General features: G+C 41.2%; 1 protein-coding gene across 11 annotated transcripts in view; it reads right to left on the bottom strand.

The window, feature by feature from the left end:
- Positions 1-416: 416 nt before the first annotated feature.
- The window catches only part of ST3GAL6 (ST3 beta-galactoside alpha-2,3-sialyltransferase 6), a 42,829-nt gene continuing 25,550 nt past the window's right edge, over positions 417-17,695 (bottom strand). For 10 of the 11 annotated variants that reach the window (XM_042031138.1, XM_042031145.1, XM_042031139.1 and 7 more), the window contains 5 exons: positions 12,159-12,254; positions 11,576-11,762; positions 10,388-10,525; positions 6,744-6,896; positions 417-5,037 (listed from right to left, as the gene is read on the bottom strand). In XM_042031138.1, the coding sequence (XP_041887072.1) occupies positions 4,957-5,037; positions 6,744-6,896; positions 10,388-10,525; positions 11,576-11,762; positions 12,159-12,254 (655 nt within the window). In that variant the 3' untranslated portion in view covers positions 417-4,956. Of the gene's footprint in view, positions 5,038-6,743; positions 6,897-9,527; positions 9,654-10,387; positions 10,526-11,575; positions 11,763-12,158; positions 12,255-17,695 lie in introns of those variants that run through there. The other variant, XM_042031144.1, reaches the window with a different exon arrangement.

Below are 17,695 nucleotides of genomic sequence, written 5' to 3'. Positions count from 1 at the left end.
AAGCCATTTTCACTTTCTGAAATTTTTTATCACACACGATCTTCTTCGTTCTACATCTCTTATTTTACCATTCCCCTTACAGTCCACAATAAGACAAGCAAGATTCAAAAAACAATAAAAACTTCAAATCACAAGGATGCTGCTCTTGATCTTACAAAAAAAAAACATGTCCCAGCTCTGGTTGTACTCAGCCTGGAGTGAGATCTCCACCCACAGTAAAACTCAGCCCACCTAGGTTCAAGAACTTTCAGCTGTTTGCTCTATGAAGCACTGAAGTTTGTTCCAAAACTTCATACTGTATCTGACATCACCATGTACTTTACACAGCAGTAGTAATGGCCCTGGGCATACCCACACACCCGCACTCACACACACAGAGCACTGCCCTTGCAAAAATAAGTCTGAGGGCACTGTCCTTAACAGTTTATTCACAGGAAACAGTTTATTCACTCCTTCCATTTGTAGCATTCAAAATTTCACTTGAAACAACTCTTAAGAATTCTTCAAAATACAGGTGGCACTTGAAAGGCACATAAAACTTAAGACAAATGGCAAATAAAATAAGCATTTCCCAATACCAAAAACATATGCTGAGCTTTGTATGTTCTTAAAAATCAGAGTCCACTTGAAAGTGAAGGCATTTATGCTACCTCCCAGGGCATTGTTAAAAAGGAAAGTATGGCATTGGAAACAAGAAGTACCACGCGCTAATTAAACACCAAAGTTGTGATTCTGTATTATTATCATCTATATAATCACTGGAAATGTCATTTAGTAGCGTATTTTAGGCACTCTCAGATTCATATTTAGTGCAATAGTCTGTGACTTCCCTTAATTATTACAGCAGAGGAAAAAACAGTTTCCTAACAGAAAACAAAGAAACCTCCTGAAAGTCTGAGCCAAACAGAGCTTTCAGCCAACATGTGTCAGTCATCCTGCCTGTTCTGTGCATAGTTTGAGATCTTAGAGCTGGGTCTTTCTGACAGTGCGGCATTCTGAGATGGGTGGCAGATAAAATGCAAAAGCACCTTTTCTGTAAGATGATGCTGTCTAGAAATTCGGCAGGCTGCTAGAGAACAGGAGAAAATAAGAAAGGAGGAAAACATCCAACTTCAGATAGAAAAATGATGGGAGACACTGGGGACCTACACAGTTACACCATTATCACACACAGAAATAAAGCTGGCAGCACCCTGGGATTCAAGACTAGCAGCTTCACTCCCCATGTGATAAAAAAAACCTGGAGAGCTTTTAAGGGGAAGTTTCAGTGCAGAGATTTCATTTTCAGGAATGGCAAAAAGGGAAAAACAAAGTCTTAATAGCAGCGCACTCTCAGAAACGATCTAAATATTTGGTGTTAGCATTATTGTTTTATTCTAAAAGCCCCAAGTCTTTGGTACTGCAAACACCTGTGAAAACGTGTGCCCAGACAGAAGAGACACTGATCTGTGAGCAGTGCTGAGAAACACACCACACATGGCTGTTCCTGCCTGAAGGAAGTCAGTGCCAAAGCAAGACCTGTCCTCGAGGCAGAGTAGCAGCAATGACGTGCGTGAAGCAGGTGGTGGAACAGGGCTGGTGTACATGGGATCCTACAGAACATCTTGTGGGGAGAAAAATTCATTACTTGGCTCACTGCTTATTATTGAGGAGAAAAACTACTGGCCTGCAAGCTGGGCTTTCAAAAAAAAAAAAAACTCAAAAAACCAAAACTGAATACCCCAGGGTTTATCAGCAGCATCAGCTCTTGGCTTGGTCCCAAGGGAACAGGTTTCGTTCAAAACATTTCCCAGTCAACCTGGAACAGTAACTGTGATGGACTCAACATCTCTGCCAGGAGCACAGAAGTGGGGGAAAAATATCCCTGGAAATACTGCTTAATTTGAAAACTAAGTCAGTCATACAAATGGGGAGGCTTATTAAGAAATAAAAAGAAACAGCTGATATGGATAAATGCTTGTAGAGAGCATATTAAATTAAAAACATCACTTAAAAAAAATATTTTGGGGAGGCCAAAAAGCTGATGTGGCAAAAATAAAATAGACTAAAGGGATTTTTTTTTTTTAAGTACAGAGAGTTTGTGAGACACCATTTGTTTGCCATGAAGCTTTTTTTTCTCTTTTCAACTATTTTGTTTGTTCTGCTACAGTTAGAATCCAAATCCCATCCTCCCACAAAAAGCAGAAAGCCTGCTAGAAAAATTAGGAGAAGGGATCAGTTTAGATTAGTGGGAAAAGCATCTCTGGAGATGAAATAAAGTGGAGAAAATCGCATCTTCAAAAGCAGAGCTCCCTACTCACTTCCTGCAACTGGAGACAGGGGTGGAGAAACACAGGGATGCAGCCTGCACCATCACAAGAACTCTCTTCACAGAGTCTGGAGCAAATTCAGCAGCTACCCTGGAAAAATGTCCTCCTGGACAGCATACTGCAAGATGTTACATGGATGCAGCTGGATTGTGGCAGCAGCCATTGGGAGAGTCAGGGGCCCCAGCTCTGGAAGCAGCTGTGGATTGTGAGGGTGAAGGGGCAGCCCCCCACTTCTGCCAGCCTCGGCTCTCAACACAGTCTAAGATCTACCAGTGGCTCCTCTGCAACAAGAGCTTGGAGAACACTGCTATGTCTGCAAAAAGCCTTGCCACAGCAGCTTTTTCACGTGGAATTACTGTTATCAGGAGTTTAAATCACTGTAGGTCTGGGGCTGCAGAATCACATACAAACCTTTTTAATTAACTGAAGTAACCAGTAGAAAGAAATGCTGGCAGAGACAAAGACAGTACTGTCACTATTTTCTTACGTGAAGCCCCACCTGTTTGGATTCAGATTTTCAAGCAAACACGTCTTCAAAGTCCCAGGAAAAAATAAATACAAAAAAGTAAGAGCCAGTTGGTGAAGAAATTGTGGTTTCCTCATTTCCGCCACGAATCACCTGTTCCAGTCCCCCAGGACCTCCCACACACTCCCCTCTCCTCCACACTCCCACCTTCCACGCTGCACACAGGTCTGCAGCTGCACCCAAGGGACACGCAGCTGACAAGACACCATGGCAGCGCCTGTCCCTTGATGGGACACACCTGCATCCTTCCCCACCCCATGCCACAGATTCTTCTGACATCTGGAGTTATTTCAGGTATGTCCAACTTGCTTGAAATAGACCAAAGCTCAGGAATCCTTGGGTGAAAACACAAGCCTCCTCCCCTTCAGCTGTGGCACCTCTCCAAATCATACTGCCCTCCCTAATTCCCAAATGGCAGAGCCAAGGAGCTATGGAAATGAGCACTATGGGAAGGTGGTTGTGGTTTTTGTTTGGTTTTTTTTTAAACACCTACTGCACCCCACAAGAAAGGTGACTCTTTGGTTGCTTCAATGGTTATTCCTCTACATTGCTGCAGCAAAAAAAAAATTGTGTTCAGTACTCTCGCAATCCTCAGCTTCTCTAAGTAACAAATACCATGGTTTGTGTTCATACTGCAATTGTTTACATTACTCCTAAACATACTCCTATATAATTTTATTTAAAAGCAACAAAGATATTTCTACCAACTTCAAGGATTTTTTTTTTAAGTGGACTTCTTTGTACTTTCTCTTCAGGTGTGATTGATAATCACAAAATCTTCCAGCAATTCTGCTATAATTAAAATAAAAACTTTATATACGTGCCCTGTGAGAGAACTAGAACAGCATATTGTTGTTGACAGTTGTCAAGTGCCTTCCCAGGCAAATTTAATTTATTCACAGGCTTGTCAGAGACAAACCAATAGAGGAAACATAAACATCCCTTTAAATGTTTCAATTAAAATCTCGAGTAAGTTCCCACTCCTAAATTATTTAGTTCAGCCACACACTTTAAACTTGAATGTCAAGACAGAAGAGGTAAACAGATGCCGAATGATAATTCAGCTGAGGTACATCCTGGATATTCCCCACCACAATCTACTGCCAAAGATGGGAGTATTCCTTGCTTGCATTGATGCATCACAGCATCTGAGGAAGGAGATTGTCCTCGTTTGGGAAAGACCACCTCAATTTTTGAGGAGCAAACAAAATAACACATGAGCTCCTGTCCTGAAGAACTAGGACTCCAACAAGCATTGACTCTAAACTCAGGCATGAACATCTCTATCCCAGCTCATGTTTCTGTTGTGGTCTAGGGGCTGACACGTAGGTAGTTCGGACAACTCTTCAGTCTTCATATTCCTTCTTTTTTAAGTCAAGCAACTGTAAAATTTACTGGATGCACAGCACAGGGAGTATGATTTTTCCATAAAATGGATACAACATAAGCATTGTCAACATCAACACCAACATCTCCACAAATCAGACAAAGGAGGCAGAGTAGTAGTTTGCCTTTGGAAAAGGCAGACAGAAGTTCAGAGCTGATGGTCAGTGCAGAAGCTGTGGCTGCTTGGCTGAAGGTGGACATCCTCTCCTCAGGAGTATGGCAGAACAAAACCTGTACAGTCTGTATGTTCCCCGTCCTCCAAAACACACAGTAATGATTTAGATGCATAGTTTTAAAGCCGTTTTCATACAACAAGACAGTCACAACTTTACCATCCATCTACTGATTAAACACTGGTCATCTCAGTCTCTTGACAGTGGAACTCTTTTGGAGGACAATATCAGAAACAAAGGTATTCCAGAGAATTAATAATTTGGAAAGAGTTCTCACTGATAAGTAAGCGATGTGCATCACATTTTTATGTATCCCTGATACTTTCAGCTGAAAGTTTCATGGTTTTCCCACTATTAAATAGCTTCACAGAAATTCAGTTAACTCTGTTTGCAACAGTCCATTACCCTCAGGCTCAGAAGCTTTTGCCTTGGTGAGGTTTCTGGGCTCTTTTTAAACAGTAAACAGTTATGCTGCACTTAAAAAATAAAAATGTCATACAAAAAATAAAAATTTTTCAGATCTTGAAAATAGTGATTGTTCTTTGTATTTTCCATTCAGCTTTCACGTCAAATTGACCACAAAGTTCTTGTCTATAAGCTTCTTCAAAAATTTCTGCTCGGCGGTGATGTTGTGATATTCATTCTAAAGAGATGTGAGGGAATAATAAAATAAATTATAAAATCAAATTATAACCAGCAGCATCCCTTGGCTATTCCTTTCTATTACCTGTGATACTTGGAAGATGCTAAGAACAGGAAAGGTCTGGGGAAAAGACTTCTTAGCAAAGGCTTAGCCCAGTTTCCCAAGAAAACAGGTTGCTCAAAACTAGATTAGGTATTTCCGTAAGGACACAACGAAAAAGGATGATCCTTCGGTGGTAAGAATGGGTGAGATGTGGTCTCACAGAAGTCCTTCCATTATTAAGCCTCCCAACTCCTCACCCTGCTTATTCAGAACAACTACTGTGTAACCACATTTACAGCACAAGCAGTCAGAAAACAAGTAATTCTCAAAGCTCAGTGCAGGTTCTTCAAAAGCACATCAGGCACTTGTAGTTCAGATGCATCCTGCCAAATAGTTTCAGCAAGCCCAAACCAACCCATCTTCTGTGCTGTATCCAGATCCTGGATACACAAGAGACCACTAAGCTTAGTGGAGGGCAGCACAAGGAAAGTAAATTTACTTAAGACACTGAATCCCATAAATTAAAATGAATATAATACGAATACTGCGTAGAATATTATACATATGTAGGATGGTATTTACAATTTAATGTCACTAAAAATCTAACGGGAACATTTTTGTTTAGTAGTTTGTTCTTTTGAAGTTTCAAGATTTTAGGAAACTTATGGATATCTATTCAACTAATGATCAACCTTATTCAAACAGTGTATATTGTAAAAAAGCACCTGCAGAGAGGAACCTCTAAAGGAAGGCAAGTTCAGTGTCAGAGGAAAATTATCTGAGAACTGCAGGCATCTAGGAGTTCTGAAAGAAACATGAGAGGCTCCTATGGGCATTGTCTCTACCCTTCCTCTTCAGCAAAGGGAAGAGGAGGAAAATTGTACCCATATGTTCTGGGCAAATGGAAAAGAAAACTTCACACTGAGGTGAAGGGCTGAGATGGGGTTGCTTGGAATACAGAGCTGAAGGCAACCGAATACAAGAGCAGAGACATGAAAGAAAACAGAGGTATGGCCATAGCAAAGCAGCAGGGAGGAGAATGTTTGCCAGCCTGATGTTTGCCAGCCTCCTGCTGCTCCCTCTCCTGCTGAGTTGTGGCTTCCCCCTCCTGGAAGCAGTTCCTTCTCTTCCTACCTTCCTCCAAGACCTGCTTTCCTTTTCTACTTTCAGTTTCCAAAATTCAGTTCTTTTCCTATGCAAGACCTATACAAGTTCATAGGCCTTAACTCCTACCATTACCCTTTGCTCTTCTTTCTGTCTTTTAAGCAGTCTGACAGCTGTGACATACGGTACAAGCAGGCGCCAAGGAAAAAGAGAACATGAACAGAAACACCACCACTTGTGTGCTGACAGTGCTAACAAAGACATCTCTAGGACAAGAGCTGTACAGCCTAAGGAAAACACCAACTAAGCAAAACACAACACACAAATGGACATGTCATGCAGACACTGCAGAATATGGTATAGCACAAGGGACACAAATATCCGTATCTACATTTTTCAGAAGCAGAGAGGAAGAGATTCAAGCAACATTAACCCACAAGCAGCTGAACGAGGCTAAGGTGGGAGGCCCTTCTGACCTGCAGTCCATACTTTTATCTATATTGAATTGCCTTCCCCAGTTACCAGCTCTACTTCCCTCAGCACAAACAACTGTTAGTTACCTGCATCATCTGAGACATGGTTTCATTGCCATAGTAGTGCAAAGAACCATTTCTGTCAGTGAAGTCGTACTTGAAGCCTGCCAGGTGGACTTCATGGCATATGTGAAATGCCAGTGTAATGGCAATTAGCCCAGTTGTTGGATGCTTGGGTTTCTACAACAAAACAAAAAGAGAACACACGCGTAAATACCTGGAAGCTTGATGGGAACACTGAACTTAAGAACAAAGACAAGGGAAATCAGATCAGGCAGCCCGGGTCTTCTACAGATGTTTGGTTTCAGTTTCATGCCCTCCTGTCTCTAAAGGAACAAGGTACTGCCCCCACAGGTTTCCCATGACCAGGGTGTCTGTCATGTCAGCCTTCCCTGCGATTCCTCGGTTTCTAGAGTGCAGCCCTTCCCTCCAAACAGGCATCAGGAAGGTCTCCCCATTGCTCTGCTCAGCTACTTTCATGAAACAGGTTATGCTTCACTACACTGGAAAACAATTTACAACCCCCTCAAATTTGACTGAATTACAAGATGTGTTCAGAAGTTTCTAGATGATGGAGACCCAGATGAACAGAACATGATATGCTCCAAATTTTCATAGCACCAAACTAAAAAAGCATGAATGCTAGCACTACACAGATTTGACTGAATTTACATTTTTTCAAAGCAGGGAAATTCCAGAAGAATTTTGCTTTAGACCTTCCCCCGCTATCCCCATTAGAAGAAATAAAACTGTAAATAAAATTATTTCTCCCTACAGTAAGTTCAGAAGTAAATGCAATGTAAAATAAAGAGCATGGCATAAATAGGTTTTAAACGTGCAAATTAATAGCACCTAACCCAAAGTCAGAATTTCTCACAAAAGCACAAAAGAACTCAATGCAACCATCTGCCCTATCTTGTGCTCAGATACATGACTTCTTTTGTAGCAGCAGAGGCTAATATGATCTGGGGAAGGAAACAAGGCAAGCTTTATTAGAGAGGGATGAACTCTTTCACTGGACCAAGATGAAGCTAAGGTGAAAAAGTGTCTCCAGAAATGGACAAAACTTTCAGGCACCAATGCCTTTTTCAGATAAAATAACGTGAGCTATATATGCTCTCAGTAGCTGCAGTCAAACCTCCAGTTGAGCACAAAATCATGGGCTTTTTTGAACTCCGACCCAAGGCTCAGTTTGTCTCTGAAAAAGAAGCAGACAAACCAGTACCAGACAACTCTGTACATAAAAACGCAGATGCGCTCTCTGTATTTCTTTGTATCATATGACAACACAAAAATCCCCAGGAAGAAGTTACTATTCTCAGCTCTTTTAAGCCTAACTGAAGTCACAGATTTGAACTATCACCTTTTACGGAGAAATTTCTGGTACCTTTATGTAACTCCTGGAGTACTCCAGAAATAATATCTGCTGAAAATGTGCACTATGCCCAGAGCTCCTGCTAGTTAGCAAAATAACTTTCTGCCCTAGGGGTCCAACATCATAAACTTAGTGGTGACTCTGTTGCAACATCCATACTAAACAGGACTCCAAAACTATGGCAGGAATGCTACATGTCAGGATTAATGCTACTTGGAAATATCAGGAATATCACAGGTTGTAACTAGCTCTGTTCACCTTTCTCTATCATAAAATTCACCTAAAAAGAATATAATTAAAAATCGAGTACTTTCAAAAGGTACTATCATGAAATATCCAGATATCCTTGGCCAGTAATTAAATTTTTTCAGCCTATTTAATGGAAATGGGCATAGCCCTGGAATAACTCCACAACACTTTCTGAGTTTAGTGGTGCTGGAACAACACATCTGATTTTATTCTTGGTTCTACTAAAAATCAGAAATGCTTGCTGGTTATGCACTAATGTGCACACTGAGAACATGAGACTGGTTTAATGGAAAAGGCAGGGACAGCAGGGAAAGCAACAGTGGTCACTGGCATCTCCCACAGGCCAAGGTGGCTGAAGCACAGGATAGTGAAGGCAGCACCAGCCCTGCCCAGGGACGAGCAATGGTACAGAGGGCTCCAATGTGAGACTTTCCTGCCCATGGGAACCCCTGTGGTGTGACCTGCAGCTTAACCAAGCTGTGCCAGGGCCACTGCAGATGTGCAGGCTCTCACTGCAGACGTGCAGGCTCCCAGCCACAGCCCACCTCCGAGATGGGAGGAAAAGGGAGGAAGAGCATGCTTGAGATTGATCATTGCTGCGCAGGGATGAGGGACTGCAAAACCCCTTGCATGAAGTAAGTAGGATATGGAGGAAGCAGAAGGGGGCTCCAGGCATGGTCACACTCTAACCCCCGCTCTGTGCAGGGGCACCCAAAGGCAGGAGGAACAAAGGGTGACCAACGGGCCTGTGACTCCATACCAGCTGACACCACACACATCTCTGACTCACTGACAGCACTGCTTTTAACCTCTACTCTCACTGACAGGGCAGCCCTGGAAGAGTCAGGAGGCATTTCTGGACCTATGGAGGCCATGCACATTCTGTGGCCATTTAGGAGATTAGTTAAGCATCCAATTACTATGCTGCTTTCTTCCCACCCTCAGCTGAGAAGCTGAAATGCCACAGAGCCCCAGGCAAGCATATAGCCAAAATGGCTATTCCAGTCTGAGAGTTAATAAGGGAGAAAAAAGCCACTATTCGGCCGAGAAAAGAGAAAGAAATTTTAGGAAGAGGTACAGAACCCACCCCTCCCCACTCACACCAAAAAAAATCCACTCCCTCAAATATTAGAAAGAGTAAACCAGAAAAAAGTTGTGGCAGATACTCCACAGTGACAGCCTGTCAGACATTTCCACACGTGTCAGTTAGGTGTTGATGAAGTGGGGATGTGACCCCAGTAAACTGTACCTGTGCTAAGCAGCACATGCTTGATCCTGACTGCACGAGGGAATTCTCCAGCTTGAAGCTTTACCTTTCATCAAGAACATTTTTCAGTCAGGAACTGACAGTTAAAATATATTTTAATGTCCAAATTGCTGGTTAGCTCATTACAATGCTTGGGATCAAACCAGTAAGCACAGCGATGCTGCCAGACATTCATCACTAGCACAGGGCTGGAATATCCTCTATGTTCCCTAGTCATTCCCTGGCCCCAGGAGCGTGGAATTGCAGCAGTGTCAGAATTACAAGTTTGCTGGAGTTTTGGGGAGGTTTGTTTGTTGGGTGTGGGGTTATTTTCGGTGTTTTGATTTTTGGGGGAGGTTTCATTGCTTGTTTGGGGTTTTCTGTCTGTTATTGTTTTGTGTGCCTTGGTTTGTTTTTTTTTTTTTTAATAAACACTGTAAAACACCCAACATTCAATAGTTCAAAACTCCGTATTACTTCTAGAAGCTCTTTGGATCTGTCATGTTGCATTACCTGCCCATCTTTCCCAGTTTTGTAAAAGACATTCTGTCTGTCTGGAAAGCAGTCTCATTTCATACCAATTACAGAATCCATAAAAAGGTATTTTTGGCACATGAGGCTAGCCACTCTCCTTCTGGATTCCATTTTCTCATCTTTTTTAGGCACCATCTAAATGGCAAACTACTTTAATGTGAACCTAAAAGGTTTTCCACATTACAGTCTACTGTCATGAAGATATAATTGCCTCTAAATACACATTTGGTTGCACAAAACTAGAAGGCACAAAAGAAGAAAGCATACCTCCTTCTTAGGAAACCTTGTTGGGAAATGAAGCCACTCATAAGCAGTTTTCCTGGTGATGCTGGGATCAAGAATCCTGATTTGACTTGATTTGTAGATCATATTCAGAGCCGGTTTCTTCCAAAAGCCCTTTGCACTCTGTAACAGGCAAGTAAATATGCATTTTTGACAGCTGTAAACAGTTGAATTCAGTTTTGGAGCAACTCTAACCAGAGTGAACTCCAAGGGCATGAGGTTAAAGAAGAAGAGTGATGAAACCTCCCTAAGTTCAAAAACACCTGCTCCTGCAACAGGATAACCCACTGCGGCAGCAGCGGCCAGCTGGCTGGAAAACAGCTTTGCAGAAAGGTCCCTGATGGATAATGTACCAACGATATGCCCTGGAGGCAATAAATGCTCCCTATATGCTGGCCACATGAGCATGAGCACAGACAACAGGCAGACAGAAGTTACCATTCTCAAGCACTTTGCCCTTCTGCAGTCCCACAAATCCTACGCTGGGCTTCCCTCTGCACAAGAGAGTGTGTCAAACAGCAGAAGGTCGCTACAACAGCCAACGGGCCAGAGCTCACAGCAAACAAAAAGGGTCTGAGGAGGCTGGGTTTGTTCAGCCCATCTTCAGCTATCTGGAAGGGGTTTAGAAAGATGAGAGATCAGACTCTTCTCAGAGGCACACAGTGAGAGGACAAAGAGAAATTCTCTCCTGTGACGGTGCTGAAGCACTGAAAGAGGGTTTGTAGAAATATCCTTGGAAAGACACAAAATTTACCTGGACAATGCCCTGAGAACCCGGCTTTAAACTTGGCCCTGAATGAAGAAGATTCAAAAAGATTTTGGACTTAAGACCTCCTGAGAGAGATCACTTTCAACATTATTCTGCAATTCCTCCAAGTGCACAGGGTAAAATCTGAAAAATGTCTGGAGCATGCATGTTAAAGTATCAAACAACACTAGGGAGAGGACAAAAACGTATTTCCCAGAGGTAAACTGCTTTGTGGTGAGGAACTAACCAAATATGTGCATTAGAAAGAAAACAAAGCATTTTTGGAAAAGGGATATTAAATAAACTGAGTAGGAGGAGATCCAGTGCTCCTCTCAGCTACGAGCTCTACTGTTAAAAGCAAACATGTATTTCACATGAGAGATGTGTGGCAAGATGAGCCAAGGCGCAAGAATAACTGAACTCACTATTTTCTGACCACCTAGTATCTCCCAAAGCCACTTCAAATCCCGTGGCTTGAAGACGATGAGAACAACAGTGGTATTAGGGTCGTAGTGGATGGGATCTGAGAAGATGGATTCCGGGTAAGAAAGGCGGAAGGTTGTCCTTCTCCCAACATCCTCTTCGTACCCTATCACCGGGCCATTATTCATTCTGCAGAGGACAGAGGCACAGAGACATCAGCGACTGCCCTGCCCATGTTCCTACTGTGCAGCGGCTGCCACACGCATTATTAGTCTGCGGGACAGACACTGTGTCTGGGTACAGCAAAGCTTAGCAGGCCAGCATTTCCTTATCACATTACATAGCAGATGAGCAATTATCAGGTGCACTCACCCTCTAAACTCAGAGGGATCAAGCACATATGGGAACTCTGCCAAGGTGGTTTAGAATACAATCACATAATTGCTTACCGTGTGTCACTTGAGCAGAAAGCAAGCCTTCTGATTTGGCTCCAACACAGAAACTAGAGAAGGGCAGAGAGAGTACCTGCCTTGGACAATTACCAGTTGCTCCACGTACACAAAATGAAAAGGAGATAGCATTTACCTTATTATGACATCGTATGAGTCAATTTTCTCCCCTAATGTCTTATTTCGAAGTACTCCTCCATTACCGACCACGACACACCGTCGACAGGCAATGCTGTGGAACAAAGAGAAGTTTTAATATTCTTGACTTCCCTGGCTTCATATTATTAATGATACTTCTGCATGTTAACTGTCTTGTTTTCTAAGTGAGGTCCTGTTTCTTTTACAGCCCTTGGCCCCTACAAAGCAGGGGGGGGAAAAAAAAAAAAAGCATTGTTTCAGGGACTGACTAAGTCAGTAACTGGCTTCTCTCATGTGAAACTGTTTTTACACATCTCCTTTTTCTAGTGGTTTGGTGTTTAAGATCACCTAGCCAGATGGTGATACGAATGCCATTGGATAAATTATTTTCCACAGTCCTTCAAACTTGTCCCAGTCTGGAGGAACCAGCCAGGACAAAGCATGTCTGGAAAAGCTAACTCAATATTAAGGTGCTTCTGCAATATTGTACAACTCCACATCTCCAACACAAGCTAAAGCAGCAAGATTTATGTTCACAATTCACCTTACAGGCCTATTAACTGATCATGTGAAAAACCTTAGCCCATGACACGACAGCTCTTCAAATGAATATGGTGTGGATTTTTCCTCCCTCTATTTAAAAGGTGCTGTCTAAACACGTTTAAACAAGTGACATGCATGCTGTCATGATGTAACAAGATGGATTCCTTGATTAAAAGTTGCATTCTCAGATGACCAGATTCGAATTAGCACCACTAGGTATATAAAATATCATGTGCTAAAAAGTAAGATCTTGTACTACATTAAATCAAAACAGTAATTTCAAATTTACAATACATTCAGAGATAAAAAGCATGCAAGAAAGGTATTATGGAGATGCTAAAATCATGAAAGTAAATTCTCAGGGTAAGATTTCCAAAGTTATCACAGGTTTTCTCAATGCTATTTTGCTCTCTACTGTCTTGTTTCAATGTTAGTAAAATGTGTTAAATAAAAAAAGAAAGGGGGGGCTCACAAATAGGCTTGCTGGGTTTTTACTCGAGTAATTTTGCCTTTTTAGGGAAGGTTTAAATCAAACATGTAAGACTGTAAACTCCTCCTTTCAGAGTAAGCACATCATTTTTTTGTTATAAAAACGTCTCTTTGTTTAGAGCAAAAGCCATTCAATTTGGCTGCAGCAGGAACAATGAGAAATTAAAAATGTTGGTATTTTCTTCAGACACAAGCAGGCTCACAGTTCACTGAGGATGAGTCACCTCACAGTAACACCCCACTCCCTTGGTTCTTTCTTCAAGTAAGAAAAAGGCTCTATGCCACTTCTTGCTCTACCTTCAGGACACCAAAATTGTGTCCCAAAAACCACTATAACCTGTATTGAATTCCCAGCATGGCACTTTATGCAGACTAATTAATGTCTTTCTCCTCAAACAGTCCAACCTGTTTTTTCAGCTGAGAGTTATTATTCAACATCCATGAAAACAGCCAGTTCCAGCCAAGACTGAGCAACATCTTAAAGTACAAAGCAGTTCCCTGCATTTCCTACAGAATTAACAACATCTGCAGAGATAGTTGCCTTTAAATATATATGTGTATATGCACACGCACACACACACACATATATAGTGCTCTAAATGCAGCTTTCGGGGTTGGGTGACATGAAACAAACTGGCACACCTTTCCCTACTGTTTCCTGAGCAGCTTAGTAGAAGGCAAGCATTCATAAAAAGACTTCCAGCTAATACCATAAATCATGTGACTTGGTATCTTGGAAATCAGAGGGGTGAAAACCTGTTACACCATCCTGTCCTCAGTATACTCATTCCCTCTACACCCCTAAACCCTTTCCCTCTCTACCCCTCTTGCTCATTCATTTTCCATTTAATTTTTCTACCTGGTTTGAAAGTATCTTAAAGAAAGCAGGCTGATGCACACATGCCTCTTACAGTTTACAGCAGGAGTAAGAAAACAGAAGTTGCCCTTTTCCTGAATTATACCTTGTTACTTACAGCTATAGCTTAGAACTCAAAGTAAGGAAGGAAAAAGGAAAACTGGATGAAAAAATGTGATCAGTAAGTGATGAAGGTGGAGTGAGGGAGAGGGGAAAAAAGCACAAGATTAGCATACGGTTGTATCATGTCCCTGGCATTTACTTTGAGGAGGCACTGCTTTTTCTGTTCCATGTAGATGAACTTACAGTAATTCCTTATTATATACCTTTCAGCTTTTCTAAAAGGTGATTTAAGACACTTCTTCACGAAGGTAACCTCTAGCAATTGAAATAATGCCTTCCACTCTAACATACAACTAAGAGCTTTCTCCTCTCTGTAGTCATGATGCAGCAGGACACACACGGCAGGGAGGGCAAAATAAAACAAGACTTTAGAGCTGAGCCACTGAGGTTTGCTCAGCTACAGAAGTTGGGTCGCTGTTCTCAAGTCAAATCCAAGCTGTTTTTTCTTACTGATGAATACAAACCAGATTTTGCTTATGACTAAAAGCTGACTAATACTACTTGGACAGACAACAGAGTGAAATTTGACATTTGATTAAGTTTTTGAATTACAGTGCCCTTCATAACATGAATACTCAAAACCAAAGTTATCAGCTGCCATCAAATACCCAATAAAGAATCTAACATTAGTATTTCAACTTCTGAAATGGATAAAGTCAACAAGTAGATCAAATATTTCTGAAGAAGTGTACGTGAGTATAGTCAAACAAATTAAAACAACCAGCTTTTAATCTCTGTCAGGCTCAAAGTGGGCTGGCTCAAACAGGAAGTCTGGCACAAATGTGCTGTTTATGAACTGCCTCCTCCCCTTCCCCTTCCAGTATTCAAATGTCCTCAGTTATGATCCTAAATCTAAGTCCACAGTAGTACAGAGTCCACTAACAAAAATAAGCAGGGAGGGGAACTGTTTATGTAAAAAAACAATACAGTATCATAGAAAACTAACATATGACATAGAGATAAAAATATGTAGCTAGGCTGAACTGCATTTAAAGATTCTTAAGTTAAATAAACTGATCTGTACTTACTACAGATCACAGAAGTCAACATACCAATTTTCAGCAGACTGTTACTCCCAGATAATTTACCAACCTCTCTATTTTAAATTTCCTTTTCATAATGTTTTCAAATTAAACAACCCCAAACACTCACCCTTTCTCCAAGTAAATAAAATGACAAGAAGAGAAATTATTTCATATATCCTTAAACAATATCAGGTGTGCTACAAGCAAAATGTAACAGATTGCAGTGTCCAGACGTTCAGCTTACGATCAGCAGCACAGTATTGACGCCAGTGAAAAATATTAAGACCTTGGCCTAACAACAGCTGTAGGAAAGGTTTGAGTGACAAAAGGATTGCCTTTATGTGTCAGAGATCTACTAAGAGTATAAATGGATCCCAATGCAAACACCATGGTAACTGATCTCCAGTGTCTGCAGGCAGTACTCAAACCATTGCTCCATTCAGGTGGTGTACAAGATCCTCAACCTCAAGGCCAGGCCTTGGCTTATGTATTTTGTTTATATGGTGAAATGCTAAAAGAAACATTTTCCTAGTCTATAAAAGAAAAATATTGCTAAATGGAAATGTAGCCTTTAGAGGTCAAAAGGTTTGCATCCTCCACATTCCACTGAAATTCTGTTTCAGTGGAAAAAGAAAAAAAAGATCTCAACTTCAGCTCCTTTAACACACACCCCCCCCCCCCGTGGGCGGTGGAAGAATGCAAATTATTTCCTTAGAGGTTATGTGGTGAAAGGAGGATGCAGAGGTCACATTTTGTTGACTCAGGATTGTGCAAATGCATTTGTAAGAATTGTTGAGCTCAGAATCCTTAGAGTACTCAGTGAGGAACTGAAATCACAACTGAACTGAAGTCAGTGACACTGTTCATTTCCAAACTCTTTGGGAGAGCTAGACCTTTACACAGTGAGAACTCGACCTAAGTTTGGAACATGACACTGTTTGGAAAAAAAACCTTTGTAGCTCACTCTGTACAGATTTACCTAAGTTGTACACAAATACAGCTACATAAGCACCATGGGCTTTGTGCTTATCTAGCCTAATACTTGTCTGCCTTAAAAAACGTTTATAGGGGAAATCTATTCAGCCAAGAAGGCTGAATCGGACAACAGCATTACAGAGCTGCCTAATAATTCTGCATTACTGGAAAATGTTGTTAGGATTAATTCCCAAAGCGTTTCACTGTTAAAAGCCACTGTATCTCAGTGAAATATATGTATAAAAACTCTTCCCTACTACAGTGATTCATGCCCTAAGAGTTCTGTACACAAAACCTGATGGACCTAGAAAGAATATATTGTATGAAGTCATTGTATTTTTGATTTGTTTATACTGCCTATTAAATAGTAACAGCTCTCATTTTGCTTCAGTGCCACTGAAGCGTATTACTTTTAATAAAATGAGGCTTACTTCCCAGAACTACTAACCATATCTACATCTCAGACTCTACATTCAAAGGATAAATACCGATTTCCTTATTTATCACCTACAGGACAGGCACTTCCATTTAAAAGGTCCAAACATCTCTGCTTTACAGCTCAATGACAGCGCTGAACTTACGGTTTCAGGGAATTTCTAATACAACATTTGGCACTGTCCTTCTCCAGAAAAAAGAGCAGCTTCTGTCAGCCAATTCTGTATAAATTTACCCCATTATCACACTCTTGATACAAAATACGGAGTTTTAATTTTTTCCTTTTTTTTTTTTTTTTTTTTTTTTTTAAGACTAAACTTGAACATCCTAGAAACAGACTAAACACAGAGAAAGGAAGGAGTACAGTAGGGGGAAAAAAAAACCACAACTCAGTATTAAAACAAATTCTTAGGTTTGAACATATTCCACCCAAGTTTAATTAAAATGTGATCCTGACACTTGGCTTCAAACAGCAATCTTGTATGATCTCTGTAATTAAAAAACAGAAACAAGTACAGCCAATCTCATTTGCATTCAACTCTATTAAGAAGTCTGTATATTAACATGGTAGCTGTCAGGTTGTCAGCCCATTTCCTAGACTGCAAATCTGAGGAGTCACCTGCATCACTTCGTAAACACAGGACTTTAGTCTACTTGCCAACCCTACTACACTACCTCAAAAAAACCCCAACCAAAGCCAAACAAAAAACAAGACACACAAACACAAAGACCCTCCAAAACAAAACAAAACCAAACCAAACCAAACCTCCTGGCAGATGTGGCTTCCAACAAGAGATTTAATGTAATTGATCTAATTTAATCTATCTAATCCATGGGAAGCAAGTTACCTAAGGCATGCTCCCTTCCACGCCACACCCTTCTTACTCCCCAAAGGACAGCCAGCCTTTCCTGTCTTCCTCGATCTCCCTCATCCACGAGGAGAGGAAGTTGAACGTACATAGGAACAAGGGTGTGCAGCAGCCAGCAGATGCAGAGGCACAGGGATATGCCCAAGATTTGTTCTGCATAGGAGACCTTGGTTTGCACCTGCTTATCTCAAATATTCCCTATCTTACACTGAGTTTGCAA

Source organism: Corvus kubaryi, unplaced genomic scaffold (genome assembly GCF_017639235.1).
Source record: "Corvus kubaryi isolate FWS band 111438036 unplaced genomic scaffold, C.kubaryi_AGA036_p1.0 37341, whole genome shotgun sequence".
Taxonomy (NCBI): Eukaryota; Metazoa; Chordata; class Aves; order Passeriformes; family Corvidae; genus Corvus; species Corvus kubaryi.
The sequence above is the reverse complement of the archived record's forward strand: the minus strand, read 5'-3'. Positions and strand labels throughout refer to the sequence as shown.